Here is a 22,107-nt window from a genome sequence, read left to right on the forward strand (position 1 = left end):
AATGTTTTGGGTCCAGTGACCCTTCTTCAGGACTGATGGTAGGTAGGAAATAGTTTTTTTTATACAGAAGAGATGGTAGTGGGAGGGGGTAAGAAGTAAACAATAGGTGGAGATACAGCTGCTGTCTCCTCTACACTGGGGAAACGAAGCATAGCCTGGGTGACCGCTTCGCAGAACACCTACGTTCTGTCTGTAAAAAAGACCCTGAGCATCCCGTTGCCTGCCACTTCAACACACCACCTTCTTCCCTGACCAACATCTCTGTCTCTGGCTTGCTGCAGTGGTCCAGTGAAGCTCAGTGCAAGCTGGAAGAACAGCACCTCATTTCCTGCTTGGGAACTGTACAGCCTTCTGGAATCTATATTGAATTCAAAAACTTAAGGGCTTGAGCATCTTCTTCCCATGTCTTTACCTCTACCCTCACACACCCGGCCTTGTTATCACAGTCTGCTATTACACACAACTCATTGTTAGCCACTAATATCAGTCATTCATTCTCCTAAACTGACCATTATCTGCTCCTTTGTTGGTCCAACTGTTATTCTTTTGCTTTGAGCTCTATCTCCACCTTTCGTTTACTCCATACCCACAACCCCCAACCTGTCTTCTGCAGTAAAACCAACTTTTTCCTAGCTACTATCAGTTCTGAAGAAGGGTCACTGGACCTGAAACCTGATTTCTCTCCACAGATGCTGCCAAACCTGCTGAGTTTTTCCAGCTATTTCCATTTTAGTTTCTGATTTCCAGCATTCGCAGTTCTTTCAATTTTTTTTAAACTTTTATTTAGTTCGTTTTAGCTGATGTATTTAAATGAGAAATTTGTGTGCACCATTGCAGATCTCCAGATTCGAAATAAAACCTCTGCATTTGACGATACACCGAGACGTTTCTGATTTCGCCAGATGGGTCTCAAACTCAACTTGGTAAGAAAGGCTGAGCTGCAAAGTCTCTGACTTCATTTAAAATTAAAACAAAAGAAAACCGAATACACGCAGCTACCAGGGGAATTGCTGGAAGTGGCAGCAGTTACTTAGCAACGGGATTCTGGAGCTTGAAGTCATAATTCAATCTCTCTCTAAAGAACAGTCAGAAAAAAACGATAAAATTTATTTCATTCACCTGAACTGCAGAATACAGCATCGAGGGGACAGCAGGCTCCTGTAAAACTGTTTCAAAACTCTTTTGAATTGATACACCAAGTGGGAAGCAAAAATAAAATTAACAAAATTCCAAAATATGAAAGTACACGTTTAAATTGTTTTAAAATAGCTTGAGATTTTCTTTTGATTGAGCGTTGGAGCTGGACCAAGATCTCGGTTGCTAAGTAACTACAGACGCTTCCTTCTGAAGTGTTTGGATTGCGGGCTGTGTTTGGCTTGGTTTTAATTTTAAACCACGTTACAGACCCGACTGCTCGAGTTGGCGGAATGAAGGTGAGTATCGCTTGGAACCCACGTACATATTCAGTGTGTGTTTTATGGAGATAAACCGGCGGAAAGTGGAGACTGGCAGCGGAGGCTGTTGTTGTGGCCTGGTCTGGACTGGCCTCTCCTACAAAGTGATCTCCCTGAGCCTCAGCCCCGCAGTACTAAGGCCCCCCAAACCAACCATCTGACCTTACCAACCAATACCCTAACCTCAAAAGTAACACCTCATTTATCACTCCCTGATCCCAACATAGATAGTCAAGTCCCAAAAGTAACAACAAATACCAATACTTAACACCCTGAGACGAAAATCCCAGCTTCAGCACTAACATCTAAATATTAACAATCAGACCCTAGCACCCTAATACTTTGCCCAAAAGTAACACACAGTGGAGGCGATAGGTCGAGTGGCTTTATCACTAGAGTATCAATCCAGAGATGCAGGTAATGTTCTGGGGTCCCTTTTTTTTAATACTGTCGTGGAAAAATCTGCATTTAAGTGTCTACTGATGACCATGAAACCATGTGGATTGTCAGGAAAAACCTATCTAGTGTCCTTTAGGAAAGGAAATCTGTTAGCTTTATCAGGTCTGGCTTTCATGTTACTTCAGATCCACAGCAATGTGGTGGACTGTTAACTGCTCTCTGGGCAATTAGGGGTGGACAGTAAATGCTGACCTAGACAGTAACACTCACATCCTGTGAATGAAAAAAAAATTCACACACTAATACTTGACCCCAACAGTAGCAATCTAACTCCAAATTAACATCTGAATAGAAACATCTTAATATGAGCATTCCTATCACAACACTTACACCCAATAATAACAAACTAACCCAACACATACACTCCATCAATAACACCCTAATTCCAACACTAAGCAGTGTCTTCATTAACAAAGAAAGCCAGTTCTTGCATGTGTAGAGTGATCTGTTGCATACCTTCAGCATATCTGTGGAGCCCAATTACAGTTTTGCATTGCTTTCCATATAATGGGCAAGGATAAGTTATCTGATTTTGTCGGTATTGTCTTGTCCTTTTAACATGCTTATTGTTGTTTGCTGCATGCATTCTTTGCCGTCTGAAACAATGCCATGACTAGAGATTGCTCCCCAGGTAGATTTTTTTTATTGTAAATCCTTCTCGAGACTGAGTCATGCTTCATTTCTTGAAATTTGCAATCAAGGAGTTATTGAATCTTACTGTAAGCCTACCTTGTAGAGGGTGTCCCATTTTAAGTTGTGAATATTAGAGATTTTATTGTCAATTATATGTGCTACGTGTTCACTCAATTTGAGCTGCAACCTGATGATTAACACTTAATTTCCAGACATTTCTATTCTTCTGGTGCTTTCTTTTTCCATTTAATGCCCAAGATGTTTCAAGTGCAACTTATGTGGAACCGGTCCAAATGCTTAATATGTCTGGAGGAGGTGATCCATGTCTCAATGGCATATAGAAGGGTGGGTATTACCGCATCTTTGTACACAGCAAGTTTTGTGGTAGTTTTGATACCTTGGGTAGAATCCTATAGAGGTCTCTGCAATGTGGACTATGGTGAGACCTGTGGCAAAATCGGATTAGAAATATAGGAAGGCTTATCTCAACGTCAGGGGCCTCTCACTCTATCTTTTACGCTTTTGACACTCTTGGAAGTTTCTTGTGAAGCACCAGTGACTTACAAATTAAGGGAGCTTACTGCTTGTTAAACACCCTGTTAATGGCTCAACTTGCCTCACTGGCCTTCTGAGGAAGGGTCACCAGACCCGAAACGTTAACTCGGTTTTTTCCTTCACAGATGCTGCCAGTTCTGCTGAACTTTTCCAGCAATTTCTGTTTTGTTTCCTGATTTACAGCATCCGCAATTCTTTCATTTTTTTATTTAGTATTTGCCTCACTGGCTGCTTTGACCCGGATGGGGTCAAGCGTTTTGAGTGATCTTGGAGCTGTGTTCATCCAGGCAAGTGGGGAATGTTCCATAACACAGGGCAAATGTCAGTAACCATGCGAGGCAGCTCACAACTGACAGTGCTTGTCCAGTACACAACAAGCCTTGAGAGCTGGCATGGGTACAGTGAATTCTGGGATATCAACTGACTGGTGAGTTGTTCTGGGAATATTGTGCTGTAAGATGGAACCGGAATTGAACACGAGGAATGTCACAGGGCATGGTAAGTAATGAATGAAGCAAATTTGGTAAGCTATGGCGAGATACCTCACTAGACATTGTGGCACAATCCCTCCAAAAATCAAGATGCATTGGAAGTTAGCTGCGATAATGTAAAATTCAATTCTTCCTTTCCTCCTCAGTCTCTCAGGTAAATGGGCAAATGATGATCTTACTCTGAATCACAGGGACACTACTTCACATCAATTGTTATGTCAGAGGGGTAAGTACATTCACTACTATCAGTGACTCTGGCTGCTTCAGCCAGAGAAACTTCTTCAGCCAGAGAGTGGTGAATCTATGGAATTCACTGCCACAGAAGGCTGTGGAGGCCAGGTCATTGAGTATATTTAAGACAGAGACAGATAGGTTCTGTCAAGGGGATCAAGGGTTACGGGGAGAAAGTGGGAGAATAGGGTTGAGAAACTTATCAGCCATGATTGAATGGCGGAGCAGACTCGATGGGCTGAATGGCCTAATTCTGCTCCTATGTCTTATGATCTTATGGACTCTGGCTCTTCTGTCCCATTGTGAAATGGATGCAGATTTGCAGCTCTATCCATATTTGGCTAAGACTTCCACAAGGTCTCTCTACTTACTGCGTTAAAGGCCTTCATCAAGTCAACAGAGACTCGGTAGAGTCCTGTCTGTTGTTCTCGGCAATTCTGATGTATTTGCTAAAGGTTGAAGATCATGTCATTAATGTCTCTGAATTTCCTGAACCCTCTTTGACTTCTTGGCTATGATGTTCTATTATGTGGCTTACCAAACCACTAGAACATTTGCCAGAAACTTAGCAGCAATCATAAGAATTGAGATTCCTCTTACACACAGATTTTCCTTTGTTTGAGTTAATACCTGAGGCATCCGTGAGCTCGTAAAGAATATTTTGTTAATCTCACATTCTGTGATAAAGTTGAATGCATTTGATGATGCTGAGGTCCCCTAAATTGGTTCATTCCTCCTGGAATCTTGTCTGAACCCAGAACATCAGAATCTAATGGCTTTGTCAACGTCGTCTATAGTGGGTGCGCTGTCCAGGCTTTCAGATTTGGACCGGTGTGTAAGCTTGTCTATAGATACCACATTTATTTTGGATGGGCAGTTAAGCATCCCACACATCATAACACTGACCCATCTCCTAGGGATCACCATTGACGGCTAGTCATTTAAGTAATGGTTACAAGAACAGGTCAGAGGCTAGGAATCCTGCAGCAAGTAACTCACCTCCTAACTCCAAAAGCCTGTCCACCATCTACAAGCACAAGTCAGGACTGGGATGGAATACTCCCTACTTGCTTGAATAGATGCAGCTCCAAGAACACTCAAGAACCTTGACATCATCCAGGACAAAGCAGCCTGCTTGAATGACTACATTTACAAACATTCATTCTCTCCACCACCAATGCTCAGTATCAGTAGTATGTACCATCTACAAGGTCACTGCAGAAATTCACCAAGGCTGCTTAGGCAGCACCTTCCAAACACTTGACCACTTCCATCTAGAAGGACAAGGGCAGCAGGTACATGAGAACATCATCATCTACAAGGTCCCTCCCAAGTCACACACCAACCTTGCTTGGAAATATTTTGCTGTTCCTTCAATATTGCTGGGTCAATCGTCTGGAACATCACCCCTCCCCCAACTGCATTATGGGTAGACATACAGTACATGGACTACAGCAGTTCAAGAAGGCAACTCGCTGGCACCTTCTCAAAGGCAACTAGGGAAGGGCAAGAAATGCTAACCCAGCCAGTGATGCTCACATCCCATGAAGAAATGATTTTTTAAAAACCCTAATGTGAGCACTTAGCAAAACTGGAATCAATGGGTATCAGGAGGCAAGCTCTCCACTGGTTAGAGTCGCATCTGACACAAAAGAAGATGGTTGTGGTTGTTGGAGGTCAGTTATCTCAGCTGCAGGACATTTCTGCAGGTGTTCATCAGGGTAATGTCCTAGGTCTAACCATCTTCAGCTACTTCATCAATGACGTTTCCTCCATCATAAGATCAAAAATGGGGATGTTTGCCGATGATTGCACAATGTTCAGCACCATTCACGACTCCTCAGATACTGAAGCAGTCCATGTTCAAATGCAACAAGATCTGGACAATATCCAGGCTTGAGCTGAAAAGTAGCAAATAACATCCGCGCCACACAAATGCCAGGCTATGACCATCACCAATAAAAGACAATCTAACCACTGCCCCTTGAATTTCAATGCCGTTACCATCACTGAATCCCACAATATTAACATCCTGGGGTCACTATTGACCAGAAACTCAACTGGACTCACCACATAAACACAGTGGCTACAAGAGCAGGTCAGAAGCTAGGAATAGTGCAACAAGTAACTCATTTCCTGATTCCCCAAAGTCTGTCCGCCATCTACACGACACATGTCAGGAATATGATGGAATACTCCCCACTTGTATGGAATGAGTGATGCTCCTACAACACTCAAGAAGCTTGACACCATCCAGGACAAAGCAGCCCGATTGATTAGCACTACATCCACAAGCATCCACTCCCTCCACCACCAACACTCAGTAGCAGCAGTGTGTACTATCTACAAAGTGCACTTAAGAAATTCACCAACGATCTTTTGACAGCACCTTCCAAACCCATGATGACTTCCATGTAAAAGGACAAGGGCAGCAGATATATGGGAACACCACCACCTTCAGGTTCCCCTCCAAGTCACTCACTATCCTGACTTGGGAATACATCACCATTCCTTCACTGTCACTGAGTCAAAATCCTGGAATTCCCTCCATAATGACACTGTGAGTTAACCCACAGCAGGTGGACTGTAGCAGTTCAAGAAGGCAGCTCACCACTACCTTCTCAGGGGCAGCTAGGGATGGGCAATAAATGCTGGCCAGCCAGCGATGCTCACATCCCACAAATGAATAAAAAAAAGCGTTGAAGCATCGGTGGTGGGATTAGGATAGGATATGTCGCGCACTTAGGGACTGCATAATCACCCACATATTAACACCGTAACAATATCACACCAAGCCCAGCACAGATACTCCAACAGTAACACCATAATCCCAATATTTTAACCCAATACAAACACACTAACTCCAAACCAAATACCCTGTACTAATACCCTGAACATTCTCTCACCCAATTAAATGCACCCTTCGACCAGTACCAAATTTAATTCCACTCTGTGTGTGCCTGTATTTTCTTTTGGCTAGATCAGGCAAAGAAGAATTTAAAATCCCTTGAAGGACTTCTGTGAACCACATGGATTTTTACAACAGTTCAAATATTACATGGTTGCCATTACTGATGGATGCATTTTTCTTTGCAAAGGCCAGATTGATTTATTTATTGAATTTAAACTCTGTCGTAGGATTTGTTTAGATCTCAGGCTCATTAATTCAGTGACATAACCATTATACTACCATTCCCTAATTGGGATACAAATTAAACAGTGTTTCAGTAAGAAGGCAGCTGCCTTGGAAAATCCTGTCCTCATACCCAGTCAGAAAAAAAACAAGGAATTACAATTCCTTTTTCTTCTTCTGAATACTTTTGACACACTAAAGCATGACTTTTGTAAATGTGCATATATGTGTGTACAAGCTGCTAACTTTAAATAGAAAAATAAAATGAATTAGAAACCCATTGGAATGCAAAAAGGATGTGTTTTATTTTTAAAGAGTGAGACAAGATTGCTTCCAGCCCAAAATGTGACTCACACCAAAGAGACAGGGCGACTCACTTAGCAGGTCTGGAGGTTGTCCTCATTATTTGATCACATAAAACTGGCTTGTGGAACTGCGACTTATAACAATCCCTTCTCAATTACATGTTGCAGCTTTCAGTGTGCAAGATGTTCGCAGGAGTTATCTCGAGAGCCGAACATGACAGGCCTGGTTTTCTGTTTGTTGGCCCAGTTGCAATACTGAAAAGAAAGAACTTTCATTTATATATTTCCTGTCATGACCTCAGAAGATCCCAAAGAGATTTACACCCAAGGAAGTACTTTTGAAGTACGGACATTATTGTAATGACAGCAAGGATCCAACTAATTCTGGTCATTAGTAGATAATCAGTGAAAGTGCTGTTGTTTGAGAGATAGCTATTGGCCTGAACATAGGGGATGCTTCCTCTGCTGTTCTTCCAAATAGTGTCACAGGATTTCTTTGGAACCCAAGAGAGAGGATGGAACTAAACACTTCAACTGAGAAATAGCATTTCCAGTTGTGTTGTACAAACTTATACTGCACTGAGTTGCCAGCGTAGATGATGTGGTCAAGTCCCAGGAGCAGGACTTCAGTTCACAACTGTCTGGCAGAGACAAAAGTACTGCCACCAAACACCTGACCACCAAACATTTTTCTTTAAAGCTAGGAGAGACTGAAAAAGGTTTGGGAGTTGAGTCTAAATAAGAAAGGCAAGAAAATTCTAAAGTCACCGTACCCCTACCAGATCATTGGGCTGCGCTCTCATTAGAGACAGAGGCAACTGGCAGTGGTTTAACCTGGGAGTCACTACGATTTAGATGAGGGAGAAGTTGAGAAGGAGAGTCCTTCCTGATAACCTCAGCCGGTGCATGAATTGAACCTATACTGTGGGTGTCACTGTACATTGCATACTGACTGTCCAGCCAACTGAGCCAACTGACCAAAGAAAGATAGAAAAGACCCAAAAATTAACAATAATAAATCAAGGAGTTCTAATTGTGATGAGTTGAACAGAAGTTTACTCAAAGTGTTATCATTTTACAAACAAATATGTAGTACCAAAAACAAGCTGATCTCTGACCATTTAAATCCATGGGATCTCTGGAAGGTTGGACACTGGATGTATCCTGGTTAAGTCTCCCTCCACCCAACTCTCAGGCAGTACATTCCAGATCCTAACCATTTGCTGCATAAAAAAGTATCTCTTCATCTCTATATTCTATTTCTCGGCAATCAGCAAAAATCACTGTCTACCTACGCACATTGCCCAAACTCCACATAACTTTGAACACCTTTATCAAACCTCTGACCATTCTCTTCTCCAAGGAGAGCTGACCCAGCTTCTCCAATCTGTCCATCCAACTGAAATTCCTCTTCCTTGGAGCCATTCGTATGAATCTTCCTTGCATTATCTCCAAAGCATCCTTGTTAAAGGCATGGCAACCAGAATTGGACACTGTATTCCAGTTGAGGCTAAACAAGTGTCTTACATTAGTTTATCATTACTTTGTTGCTTTTGAACTCTATGTCTCTATTTATAAAGCCCAGCTTCCCCTCACTTTATTAACCACCTTGTGAAACTGTCCTGCCAACCTCAACGATTTGTCGATAAATACCCCCGAGTCCCTCTGCTCTTGCACCAACTTTAGAGTTGTAACATTATTTTGTATTGCCTCTCCTTGTTCTTTTCAACCTAAAATACTCACTTCACACTTGTCTATCCATTCCACCAACCTCCTCTGGGACATAGGGGTCTCCTTGGATTGCTCTCGGAGGACTGTGTTTACAGTTTTTGTCTCCTTACTTAAGGAAGGATGTACTTGCATTGAAAGCTGTCTAGTGAAGAATCAACACATTAATTGCTGAGATGAACGGGTTGGAGTTTACAAGAATGAGATTTGATCTCATAAAAACATATACAATTTTGAGGGGGCTTGACGGGGTAAATGCTGAGAAGATGATTGCGCACATGGGACAATCTAGAACCAGAGAGCACAGTTTTAAAATAAGCAATTTTATGACAGAGGTGAGGAGGGATTTCATTTCTTAGAGAATCATTGGCCTTTGGAATTCTTTTGCCCAGAGAACAGTGGAGGCTGCCTTATTGAATGTGGTTAAGGCTGAGTTTGAGAAATGTTTGATTGTCAAAGGAGTCACGCATTTCAGGGATAGGCAGAAAAGTGTGCAAGGCTAAAATTGGACTGGCCATGATCTTAGTGAATGGCAGACCAAGTTTATTTCAGCCTCTATTTCTTATGATCTTAAGGTATCCTTTTGAAGTTTTGGACTATAATCCTCAGAGTTAGCTACATTCTCAGTTTTGTGGCATCTGCAAGTTTTGCAATTGTGCCCTGTATAACCCAAATCTAAATCACTGGTATATGTCAAAAAAAGTATTTGTCCTCAGAGTGACCCCTGGGGACCCTTACTACAACCCTTTCTCTGGTCCAGATTTATATAGCACTACAATGTAGTAAAATAACCCAAGCTGTTTCATAGGAAAAGATGAACAGTAAGCAACCAGATCAAGAAATGATTTGGAGGCAGTTGAGGAAATTCAGAATTTGAATTCTGTTTGACTTCTCAAAAGAAGAAGCGGATGGAGGTATCAGTAAAAGATACCACGAAGATACCATTGTTGTAAAAGCCCAACTGATTCACTTTGGGAAGGAAATCAGCCACCCTTTCCTAGTCAGCTGAATATGTGACTCCAGTCTCACAACAATGAAATTGGCTGTTATTTTCCTCTGAAGTGGCCCATCAAACCTTTAGTCAAGAGAACTAAGGATGGGCAATCAATATTGGCCTTTCCTGTGACGCCCACATGTCAAGGATGAATTTAGGAAAAGTGACTTGAGTTTATAACGTAAATAATGCATCTTCAATTTTTGTTTCATATTAGATGAACTATTTGGAAACACAAATTCCTTGAAATTAATGGCTGAAGTGACAGTTCTCTTTCCATTATGGAATTAAATGCTTCATTTTCCAAATCATTGACTACACCATTGGTGCCAGGTACAAGTACCAAAATACAGAAACACAAGGTATGTCTTGTAACTCTCACTATGGGTGTTCATGTAAAATACACACATTATTATCATGTTCCTGCTCTCCATGAGACATAATGCAGGCCAAAACCTGTGTGAGACAATTGTCTCAGCGCACAGTTTCTTATATTAATTGTGGTTTATTTCACTTTGAATAAAATCATGTAAGGGAATTGCACTTTAGAAATTGACATACTTTAGAAGGCACTGAGGCCTATTTGTCATTTATGTTTGGTAAAAGATGCAGCATATAAGTGATGTACTCATTTTGAGATTGCACAGTAACAGCAAGCCTTATTACAGCTGTAACTTTTAATGATGTGGAGCTTTTTTCCCCACAACTGTTTGATGTTCCAAGTCATTGTTTTGAACACTCAACAGCCATTTTATAATGAGTGCTCCAAGAATGCCACAAATTGTAACTGAACTCTTCCTCCTCAGTGACTCTCTCCTTCTATTTAGGCCACCTTCCTTTGATAGATCTCAAAAGTCCAATTCCTCCAAATTTGCATGGTGTGCAAGGCATTTTTCAGACAACAGCCTTTTAATAGATTTTAGACCCCGTTAATGTGGGTCAAATCCCATGTTAACCCTGGCATATCATGTGCTAAGCACCAGAAGCATCTGTCCGTGCGAGATCATCTGGTGGATCCACATTATCAAACATATAACATATGCATAATGTGAAAATTGGAAGGCTATCAATTATCCCTCAGCATCCATGATCCTTTAGGAGAAGAGTGCTTTCTCAATTAATAACTAGTTTACCCAACTATATAAGGAAGTTTGCAAATTTTCCTGTCAATGATGGCTTCTCAGGAAATAGTATGCTAATCACTGCATTCTATGATTAACAGTTGCTGGAATTTTCTCTTTATTGGTCAGAATATTGCAGTTATCTTTCCATATCTGTCTGGATTTTGAATAATCAGAATTTGAAATGTTTTGATAACAAACTTTATCAGCAGTTTTAAGACTATATTATAGAGTCCCTACAATGCATTCAGCCCATTTCGTCTGGCCTTCACAGAGCATCCTGTCCAGACACAACCACCCACTCCACACCATTCCTGTAACCCCACATGGCTGACCCACCTAACTTGCACATCCCTGAACACTACAGGGCAACTTTTAAGCATGGCCAATCTAGCTAGCCTCCACATCTTTGGACTGTAGGAGGAAACCCGTGAAGATTCAGGGAGAACATGAAAATTCCACACAGACAGGCACCCAAGGGTGGAATTGAACCCAGGTCCCTGGTGTTGTGAGGCAGCAATGCTAACAGCTATGCCACTCTGCCATGTCAAAGCAGGGTTGAAACATTGTCATATTCTTTAAATAAATTACTTCTCAATCTTTTGTTTCCCCATTTTGAATTTTATTGCTATTTAGTCTTCAGAAAGCTCAACAAAATAATGAAAAGTATGCATATAAGTAAATATGTAAATGTCTTAAAGTAATATAATATGCTTGTGCTTTATTTATGAGTTTGGTGATTGGGTTGGCTGAGGATGAATGTAAGGCAGGTAAACAGTAGAGAGCTGGACTCCTTAATCAGAAGCTGATTGAGGAAGCAAAGTGTTTATGTGATGTGATTTAACACATAAACACTTTCACTTCTCAATCAGCTCCCCTATCCATCAAGGCAATTTGGTTTTCTGGAGTTTAGCAGGGACAGGCACAATCCTTATTTTAATGAGTTCTCTTAAAATAAACGATAAAATTTGGAAGTGGGGAGGAAGGACAGAGAGCCATGCAACATTAATAGTATACCCCAAAATAAGTGGATAACAATTTGTTGGACATGAGTTACACACTTAAGAGGGCTTCTCAAATAAAAAATAATTAGTTGTTCTTGCATTCTCGTTTCCATTGTACCCTCTAGCATATTTCCACAAAACCAGACACCACAGTGCTCGTTGCTGTAGCTTTGCAAGATCACATTATTAGGAATCTGCGACTCCAAAACCTTTCATTGTCTGATGGTTTTAAAACAAAACCACGGGCTAAAGTGGGTTGCTACAGGCCCATTGACAGAAGCACTGTGAAGCCTGTAGTGGATACAGGAATAAGAAGGAAAGAAGAAAAAAAGAAAAGGAAAGAAGATGAGGAAAAAGAGTATGTTTTGGATCCAAAACCTTCGGGTCTTACTTTAGGTAAATTTATTTAACGTTTCATATTGAAATTCTTGTTGTTTTGCGCTTCCAAATTTGCCGGTGATGTAAATTTGAAATTATGGTTTTGTGGCTTGTGAGAGAAAAGTAAGAATTTGTGGATGAGAAGGATATTCATTAAAAATCTGTTGGCTTTTTGTTTTATGTCATTCTACATAATACAACAAAAAAGGAAGATAAAATAATGGTTTTATAATGGAGAAACTGTTTGGCAGCCATTTTAAGAGTTGGATCTGCCGTTGCTTGCCATTGCTTTTGAAGCAAATTCAGTAGCTTCCACCAGGATAAATTGAAGAACTAGCTTTAAAGTAGTGATTTTTTTGCTAGCCTTTTTTTGATTGTTTGTGATGCAATGAGGAAATAGAACATTGAAAAAAGTCAGCCTTTTCTTGTTGAAAAATAAAACCTGCAATTAAGTTGTAAAATACTCATGTAAGAAAACTCCCACTCAGCACCTCAATATATTCTGCCCTTACCATGTCTTAAAATTCAGCACAACATATGCATGAATGAATGAATTATTTTCTTGTCATGTGTATTTTACAGTGAGAAGAACAGTAAAATACAGTGAAAAGCTTTTGCCCTGTCACCATGATCTGACGCCATTTTGAATAGTTTAAGAATAAGAAGAAAAAATAGAAAGACACAGCTTAAAGATCCGAGGTCTGGATGATTCATATCCCAGGCTGCTGTGGGAGATGAGAGAGGAAATTACAGGGGTTCTGACCCAAATTTTTAATTCATCTCTAGTCAAACAGGTTGTCCGAGAGGACTGGAGGACTGCTAATGTTGTTCCACTTTACAAGAAGAGAGGCAAAGATAAAGCAAGGAGTTGTAGACCAGTAAGTTTTATGTCAGTAGTAGGGAAACCATTGGAGAAAATTCTGAAAGAGAGCATTAATCACCGCTTAGAAAGGTGAGGTTTGATCGGGGATAGTCAGCATGGTTTTGTCAGAGGGAGGTCACGCTTAACAAATTTGAATTTTCCAAGGAGACGACCAGGTGTGTAGATCCGGTTAGTGTAGTTGATATTGTTTATACGGATTTCAGCAAAGCCTTTGACAAGGTGCTACATGGGAAACAGATAAAGAAAGATGAAGCACATGGGATCCAGGGTAACCTGGCAAGTTGGATCCAAAATTGGCTTAGTGGCAGGAGACAGAGGGCGGTAGAAGACTGTGTGTGTGACTGGAGGCCGGTGTCCTGTTGCGTACCACAGGGATCAGTGCTGGGTCTTTTATTGTTTGTGATATATATAAATAATATAGAAGACAAGGTCGGGGGATGATAAGTAAGTTTGCTAAAGAAACAAGGTTTGGCCAGGTAATTGACAGTGAGGAAGAAATTCTTAGGTTACAGGAAGATATAAATGGAATAGTCAGATGGGCAGATCATTGGCAGGTGAAATTTAACCTTAATAAGTGTGAAGTTATGCACTTTTAAAGAAGTAACAAGAAAAGAGAGTTATCAAGGAATGGCAGGACACTAGGAAGCTCAGAGGAACATAGGGATCTTGAGGGTCTTGTCCACAGATCCCTGAAGATGGTAGGACAAGTTAACAGGATAGTTAAGAAGGCACACGAGCATTCGCCTTTACCAGTCATGGTATAAATTAGAAGGGCATACAAGATCATTAAGGGCTTGACAGGGTAGATGTGGAGAGCTTGCTTTCCCTGTAGGACAGTCTAGGACCAAAGCATGTAATCTCAGAATAGGGGGTCACAGAATCGGTCTTTACTGCCCAAAAGCTATTCTAAATCTACACTCGTCCCATTTTCCAGCACTTGGCCCATTTCCTTGAATGTTATAGATATTTCTTCAAGTGTTTGTCCAAATACTTTTTTAAAGTTTGTGAGGTTTCCCACCTTAACTACCCTCCAGTGTTTTCCAGATACCAACCCGGTTGGAAGAATTTGTCTCAAATTCCCTTTAAACCTCCTGCCTTTCACATTAAAATTAGTCGGGTGGTGATGGCCGAATGGTACTGGACTGTTAGTCCAGAGACCCTGATAACATTCTGGGGACCTGGGTTCAAATCCTGCCATGGTAGTTGGTGGAATTTGAATTCAATAAATACCTGGAATTAAGAATCTAATGATGACTGTGAATTGATTGTTGGGGGGAACCCATCTGGTTCACTAATGCCCTTTAGGGAAGGAAATTTCCATCCTTACCTGGTCTGGCCTACGTGTGACTTGAGACACATAGCAATGTGGTTGACTCTTAACTGCCCTATGGGTAATAAATGCTGCCTAACCAGCAATGACCTCATCCCATGAATGAATAAAGGAAAACAAATTAAAATTATGTCTCCTTATTATTGACGTTTCAATTAATGGCAACAGCTGTTCTCTATCCACCCTGTCCATGCCCTTTAAAAACTTATACAGCTCAATCAGGTTCCCTCTCAGCCTTCTCTGCTCTGAAGAAAAAAACTTAAGCTTATTCAGTCTCTCTTCATAGAAAAACTGCTCCATCCAAGTCAGCATCCTGTTGAATCTCCTCTGCACCTCCCCCATGGCAATTGCATCCTTTGTATAGTGCAGTGACCAGAACTGCTCACAGTACATCAGCTGTGACCTAACCAAAGTCCTGTACAGATTGTGATGAATCCATAACATCTAGTTCCAGTAAACTGTCCTGAACACACTCTATGAATTCTTCCTTATGGCTACCTTTGCCAATTTGATTTTCCCAATGCAGATTAAAGTCCCCCACAGTTAAATGTACTGCCGTTCTTACATGCTGTCATTATGTTGTGATTTATTCTCTGTTCCAGGGAACAACTGCTGTTAGTGGGACTATAGATGACCCCTGGCAGTCTCTTCTTTCCCTTGTTATTTCTTAACTCCATCCATATGTATTCTGCATCTTCCCATCCAAGATAATTTCTTAGTATCATACTTATTCCATCTTGTACTAATACAGCTTTCCCTCCCTCTTTGACTATCTTCTTGAAAAGTCACATACCCCTGAATATTTAGGTCTCAACTTTGATTTCCTTGTAAGCCTGTCTTTATAAGATCGTATCCATTAACCTTTATTTGTGCCATTCATTCACTTATTTTGTTCTGAGTATGATGTGCTTTGAAGAAGCATAAATTCTGCCTTTCTATCATTTTCCCTCCTTTGACCCTATTTGATGCTGTTTTCATATATTTCTACACTCCATCATTTCCTCCCCCATTCTGGGTATCATCAAAATAGTTGCCTTGTGATGCCACCATATTGTTTTGTTTTGGAAGGCTACATTTCCCTCTCCCAAACTTCACACACCTCTAATTAATTTAAAGCCCACTTTACAGTCCTAGTTATTTATTTGCCAGGACACTGGTCCTAGCACCATTCCAGTGAAGCCTGTCCAACCAGAACAGCTCTCTTCTTCTCCAAGACTGGTCCCAGTGCCCAAAGAACTGAAATCCATTTTACTTTCTTTGTTCTTTTTTTTAGTCTGAACCAGTTTGCCTGTATCTCAGGCAGTAGTTCTGAGATTATTAGTTTCTGCTAATTGGAGGTTCTGCTTTTTAGATTAATACCGAATTGATCAAAATCTTTTAGAGGACCTCCTTTCCACTCCTATCAGTGTTGTTAGGACCAACCTGGATGATAACCACTGGATCCCTTCCCTCCCTCTCAAGTGTTCTCCAGCCCTAAGGAGATATCCTTAACCCTGGCACCAGGCAGGCAACACAACCTTCGGTACTCCACTCATGGTTGTGGAGAATATTATCTTTCCCCTTAATTTCCACCGCAATTTTCCTATTTCCCATCCCTGTGAATGGCTCCCTGTAGCATGGTGCCGTTAACCTTTATTTCTGCCATTCATTCACTTTGTTGTTCTGAGTACAATCTGCCTTTAAGTAAAGGAGCAAAATTTTGCCGTCCTCCCTGCAATCATGACTCTCATGCATACAGCTTTCAGAACTTGGACAGTTCCTGGGGCTGAGGGTGCTTGAGGGCTCCCTAGGTCCCCATACTTGCCTCAACCACAATCATACCTTCCTATGACCAACGGGGAGTTCCAAACCTCAGTATACAGGAAAGCAACCCACACTGACCAAATCCTCAACTTTCACAGCAATCACCCCAAAGCCCACAAACAAAGCTGTATTAGGACACTATTTAAACGGGCCACCACTCACTGCAACATGCCAGAACTACGCAGGAAAGAGGAAGAGCACCTATACAGAATCTTCGCTATGAACGGATATTCTCGCAATTTCATCCACAGCTGCTACTAAATAGACAACAACAAGAGGACACAGTACACCTAACACACTGGCCACACTGCCCTACATGAAGAACATATCAGAACTGACAACAAGACTCCTACAACCACTAGGAATCATGGTAACACACAAACCCACAGCCACTCTATGACAAACACTCACAAGGATTAAAGACCCCATTCCCAACAACATGCAGAATCAACGTAGTTTATAAAATACCATGCAACGACTGCCACAAACATTACGTCGGACAGACAGGAAGGAAACTAGCCATCAGAATACACGAACACCAGCTAGCAGCAAAACGACACGACGAACTTTCCTTAATATCAGTACACTCGGACAATGAAGGCCATCAGTTTAACTGGGACAATGTAACCATAGTAGCCCAAGCCAAACATAGACACACACACATGGCTCTCAACCCATAATGCAATCAACAAATATATAGACTTGGACCCCATTAACAAACCCATACAGAACAAAACCGGAAATGACACTACTCACCATAACGGAGCAGACAGTATAAATTCCAAGCGGAGTAGAACAACATCGCTTCATCAGAGGCCTCACTGATGATGTTACCTAGCATGGTGATGAAACGTCTGAACGAAAACAAGCCAGCTCAGCGAGTAAGTCAACAACTTCACCCACAATCCGAGCTACAAATCTTTGCTAAAACCTTAAACACATCCTCCTATCCATGATCACAGACTAAGTTTGAATTATCTAATGTAAAGAACTGCCTCCTGGAGCAAAGTGTCCAGGTAAATTTTCCCCTCTTTGATGTGGCTCAAAGTCAGCAGCTCAACTTAGATTCGAACTTTGCTTGAGTTGCAAACAGTTGCTACAGATGTGTTCATTGTGGATCACCATGGCATCCAGGAACTCCCGAACTGCCATCTCTAGTGAATTTCATTTAAGTAATGAATTAAAAAGCAAGGATTTACAATTATAAATGCATATATAGGGCTGGCCTGATCTTGAGAAATATATATTGGAATGGGTTGTCAAAAGACATCAGAACGGTTTCATTATCATCAGAAATGCAATGTGTTTATGCATACTTGAGTAGGCAACCTCAAACCTAAAGTCCAAAAAGATTTCAGAACAACATTTAGTTAGTCTAGGGACAAAATGGTCTACTGGTGCAGCAGAATACAAAAATCGCTTAGAGATTGTTCACCAACTTCAATCCCAAAATTACTAGTTCCCAGTGAGTTATCAAACAGCAGCAAAAATATGAGTATCCATTCTATCACATCAACAACTTGGATGAAACTCCCATGAATTTTGATGTGTCCAGTAAAAGAATGTTACAAAATTGCGGAATATTCAATTCAATGGATGGAGAGGAAGCTGATTTGTTGTGAAGGGATGGTAATGAAATTGAAAGCACTGCATCTGATCCAGAGTGAGATCCTTACAATGAAGCTGTATTCAAGATAAACTCGATGAACTAATTTTGGTGGATGGTGATGTTATGAACCAGAGCAGACCCCCCCCCCAATTAAAATATATTAAGAAGGTCGCCTGGACCCTAACTTTTTCTTATTTTAAAGGTAAATGTAAGGTGCTGTGGTCAGAAAACAGATTGTCTCACATACAACTCCTGCAACCAGGCAGAGAACTCCCAGCTTTTGGCTGTAACCGAGAGAGGGACAAAAAATAACATCCACCTCTTCAAAATCCCGACAGCAACAACAATATCCTGGTTCTGTGGGAGTTTGACTCCACCCATTCAGGCTGCTTTTATTGTTCCAACTCTTAAAAAAAAACCCAAGGCCTCACAAGCTGTTTAATTTCTTACACCCCCACCAGGAGGGTCTCAGGGCTCTCCGCTTCTTCCAGGAGCAAAGGCCTCAACTGTCCCTACCCACCACCACCCTCCTACACTTGGCTGAGCTCATCCGCACCCTCAACAACTTCAGTTTTAACTCCTCTCATTTTCTTCAGGTCAGAGGGGTGGTTATGGGTACCCACATGGGCCCCGGTTATGCCTGTCTCTTTGTGGGATATGTAAAACATTCTTTGTTTAAGTCCTAATCCAACCCCCAACCACAACTGTTCTATGATATATCAATGATATTATCGGTGCTGCTTCCCTCTCTCGTCCATAGTTGGAAAAGTTCATTGACTTTGCTTCCAATTTTCACTCCACTCTCACTGTCACCTGATCTATCTCTGACTCCTCCCTCCCCTTCCTTGATGTCTCTGTTTCGATTTCTGGGGATAGACTGGCCACTAATATCCACTACAAACCCACCAACTAGAACAGCTACCTAGACTATGCATACTCACACCCTGCTTCCTGTAAAGACTCCATTCCACTCTTCCAGTTCCTCCATCTCTGTCACATAGTTTCAATGGGGCCAAATTCAACAAAGAAGCCTACAAAATGCCCACCTTCTTCCTCAACCGAGGGTTCCCCAGCACCATTGTTGACAGGGCCCTCAACTGGGTCCACAACATCTCATGCACTTCTGCCCTTACCCACTCTTTTCCCTCCCACAACAGCAATAGGGTTACCTACCATCCCACCAGCATCCACATCCAGGAGATCATCAGATGCCATTTCTGCCACCCCCAGTGAGATGCCACCACCAGAAACATATTCCCCTCCTTTCCCTTGTCTCCCTTCCACAGGGCCCTTTCCCTCTGGGAATCCTGGTCCACTCCCGACACCACTCCCCAACAGCCCCACGGCACCTTCTCCTGCAACCGCCAAAGATGTAACACCTGCCCATTTACCTCCTCCCTCCTCAGTATCCAAGGGTCCAAACATACCTTCCAAGAGAAGCAACACTTCACCTGCACTTCCCACAGTCTAGTCAACTGCATTCACTGCTCACAAGGTGGTCTCCTCTACATTGGGGAAATGAAGCATAGACTGGGTGACTGGTTCTCAGAACATTTTTGTCTGCCTGCAAAAAAGACCCTGAGTTTCCAGTTGCCTGCCACTTTAACACACCGCCCTGTTCCCTGGCCAACATCTCTGTCTGAAGCTTGCTGCAGTGTTCCAGTGAAGCTCAGCGCAAGCTGGAAGAACAACACCTCATTTTCAGCTTAGAGACCCTGTAACTGTCAGGACTCCAATGTCAAGTTCAATAATTTAGGTCCTGAACTTTCCCATGCCCGAACCCCTGACCCCACACACCAGGCCTTAGTTAACACATAGTTATCACCATTACATTCTATGTATCGTTAGCCACTAACAATCTCCATTAACAGCTATTCACCCTCCTAGTCAGATTGTTATCCACTCCTAGGTCTGTCCAACTTTTCTCCTTTCTCTTTGGGCTCTGTTTCCACCTGTCATTTACTCCTTACCCCCTCTCACAATCCTGTCTTCTGCATTTAAACCAACATTTTCCTAGCTACCATCAGTTCTGAGGAAGGGTCCCCGGACCTGAAACGTTAACTCTGATTTCGCTTCACAGATGCTGCCAGACCTGCTGAGCTTTTCCAGCAATATCTGGTTTTGTTTCAGTACCTCTTGTTCAATCTCTCTTTCTAAAACAACAACAGGACAAAATAATCTCTTAAAGCCATAGTATTGTCACAGCGAAAAGGATGAATTTGATGGGTTTTTTTCAATGTTGTGATTGTGGTTTAAACTACCCTTTAGAATAATTTAACGGAATAAAATATGACACATTGAATTAATTTGAATTAGTAGTGTTCATTTCATATTTTAAAATGACAGCCACTTGCACCACCCCAGCGGTATACATTTTACACTCGTTGTTGAATTTAACCATTGCTTTTAGAAGAATTTTTTGAGTTTTCAAAAGTTGACTTAGGTAATATGATCTATGCAAATTATCATCGAGACATTTTGAAAGTATCAAATGTAATTTGAAGTACATATCAGCATGTTTTTGTCAAATAATAAAAATGGCCCTGGTTCAGTTCGAATGGTTTCAGTTTTGCTCAGCTAGAAACCTGTGGCTTACATCTTAGTTTATGTATTCATTCTGTTAAGCACAGAAATTGGGCCTCGTTGATGTACCTAAAGCACCGTTAACAGACAATGAGTGGCAACTGGTGAAAAAGCGATCAATACAACAGGGAGATTCAGCGCAGCCTTGTGCCATATGCAGAGAAGAATTTGGTATGCAGGAACAGGTGGGTGCTTTGCAAAAAAGCATCAAATACTTTCACTTTACTGGAGATGCTCACCACTGACTTACAATGAAACTAAGTAAATTAATTCTATTCTATTTGGAAACAGTAATTGTGATACCAGTGTAAAGCATCAACAAGTTAAAACAGTAGTGCAGTACAGGCTAAGCACATTCAATGCCATATCCCCTCACCTCCCCTCCCAAAATAACTTTATTGTAGTGAAACTATAATTCTTTTTACTCAAATTTACATTGTTCAGTAACATCCTGCTAATCCAATAAAAGTTATGGGATGGATGACCATCGCAAACTCGGCTCTCACAGCCAGAGTATGAAACACAGGAACGCTGCAATGATATGTAGGCATGTTAAGTAAGTGGTCAACAAAATAGAAGGTGAATTACAATGTGGGGGAGTGTGAAGTTATTTACTTTTGTCATAGGAAAAGCAGAATGTTTTGAAAAGGATGAAACTGAAGTTTTGATGTTCAAATAGACTTGGGTGTACTGATACAAGAAATGCAGCAAGTCAGGGTGGAAGCACAGCAAGCAATTAGGAAAGTAAATTGCATGTTGGGCTGCATTGCAAAGGGGATTTGAGTAGAAAAGATAAGGAAAATTTACAATGGCATACAGTAAGATGATACCTGGAATATTGTATGCAGTTTTGATCTTTATTTCTGGGATAGGATATATTTGCATTGGAGGTAACAGTGAAGATTCATAAAAGTGGTCCCTAGGATGAGCGGGTTTGTTCTGTGGTAAAAGGCTGAGTAAACCCATCCTATATGTTCAGAAAAATGGGAGGCACTCTCATTCAAACAGATCAGATTCTGAAGGGGCTTGACAGGGTAAACACTGAGACATTGGAGTGAAAATTACAGAGTATAGAGTCATTGAATCATAGAGATGTATGGCACCAAAACAGACCCTTCAGTCCAGCTTGACCATGTCAACCAGGTATCCTAAATTAAGCTAGTCCCATTTGGCAGCATTTGGGCCATATCCCTGTAAACCCTTTCCATTCATGTACTTTTTCAGATGCTTTTAAAATGTTGTAATTTTACCAGCCTCCATCACTTTCTGTTTCAGAGATAGTAGGAACTGCAGATGCTGGAGAATCTGAGAAAGCAAGGTGTAGAGCTGGATGAACACAGCAGGCCAAGCCGCATCAGAGGAGCAGGAAAGCTGATGTTTCGGGCCTAGACCCTTCTTCAGAAATGGCATTTC

General features: G+C 41.4%; 1 protein-coding gene across 1 annotated transcript in view; it reads left to right on the plus strand.

Moving 5' to 3' along the window:
• The first annotated feature begins 1,344 nt into the window (after nucleotides 1-1,344).
• Nucleotides 1,345-22,107, plus strand: part of rnf32 (ring finger protein 32) — a 45,291-nt gene continuing 24,528 nt past the window's right edge. Inside the window, exons 1-4 of the mRNA XM_048606059.1 lie at nucleotides 1,345-1,433; nucleotides 10,201-10,345; nucleotides 12,234-12,504; nucleotides 20,737-20,879. Of these exons, the coding sequence (XP_048462016.1) occupies nucleotides 10,265-10,345; nucleotides 12,234-12,504; nucleotides 20,737-20,879 (495 nt within the window). The 5' untranslated portion in view covers nucleotides 1,345-1,433; nucleotides 10,201-10,264. The remainder of the gene's footprint in view (nucleotides 1,434-10,200; nucleotides 10,346-12,233; nucleotides 12,505-20,736; nucleotides 20,880-22,107) is intronic.

Source organism: Rhincodon typus, chromosome 2 (assembly GCF_021869965.1).
Source record: "Rhincodon typus isolate 14 chromosome 2, sRhiTyp1.1, whole genome shotgun sequence".
NCBI classification, from domain to species: Eukaryota; Metazoa; Chordata; class Chondrichthyes; order Orectolobiformes; family Rhincodontidae; genus Rhincodon; species Rhincodon typus.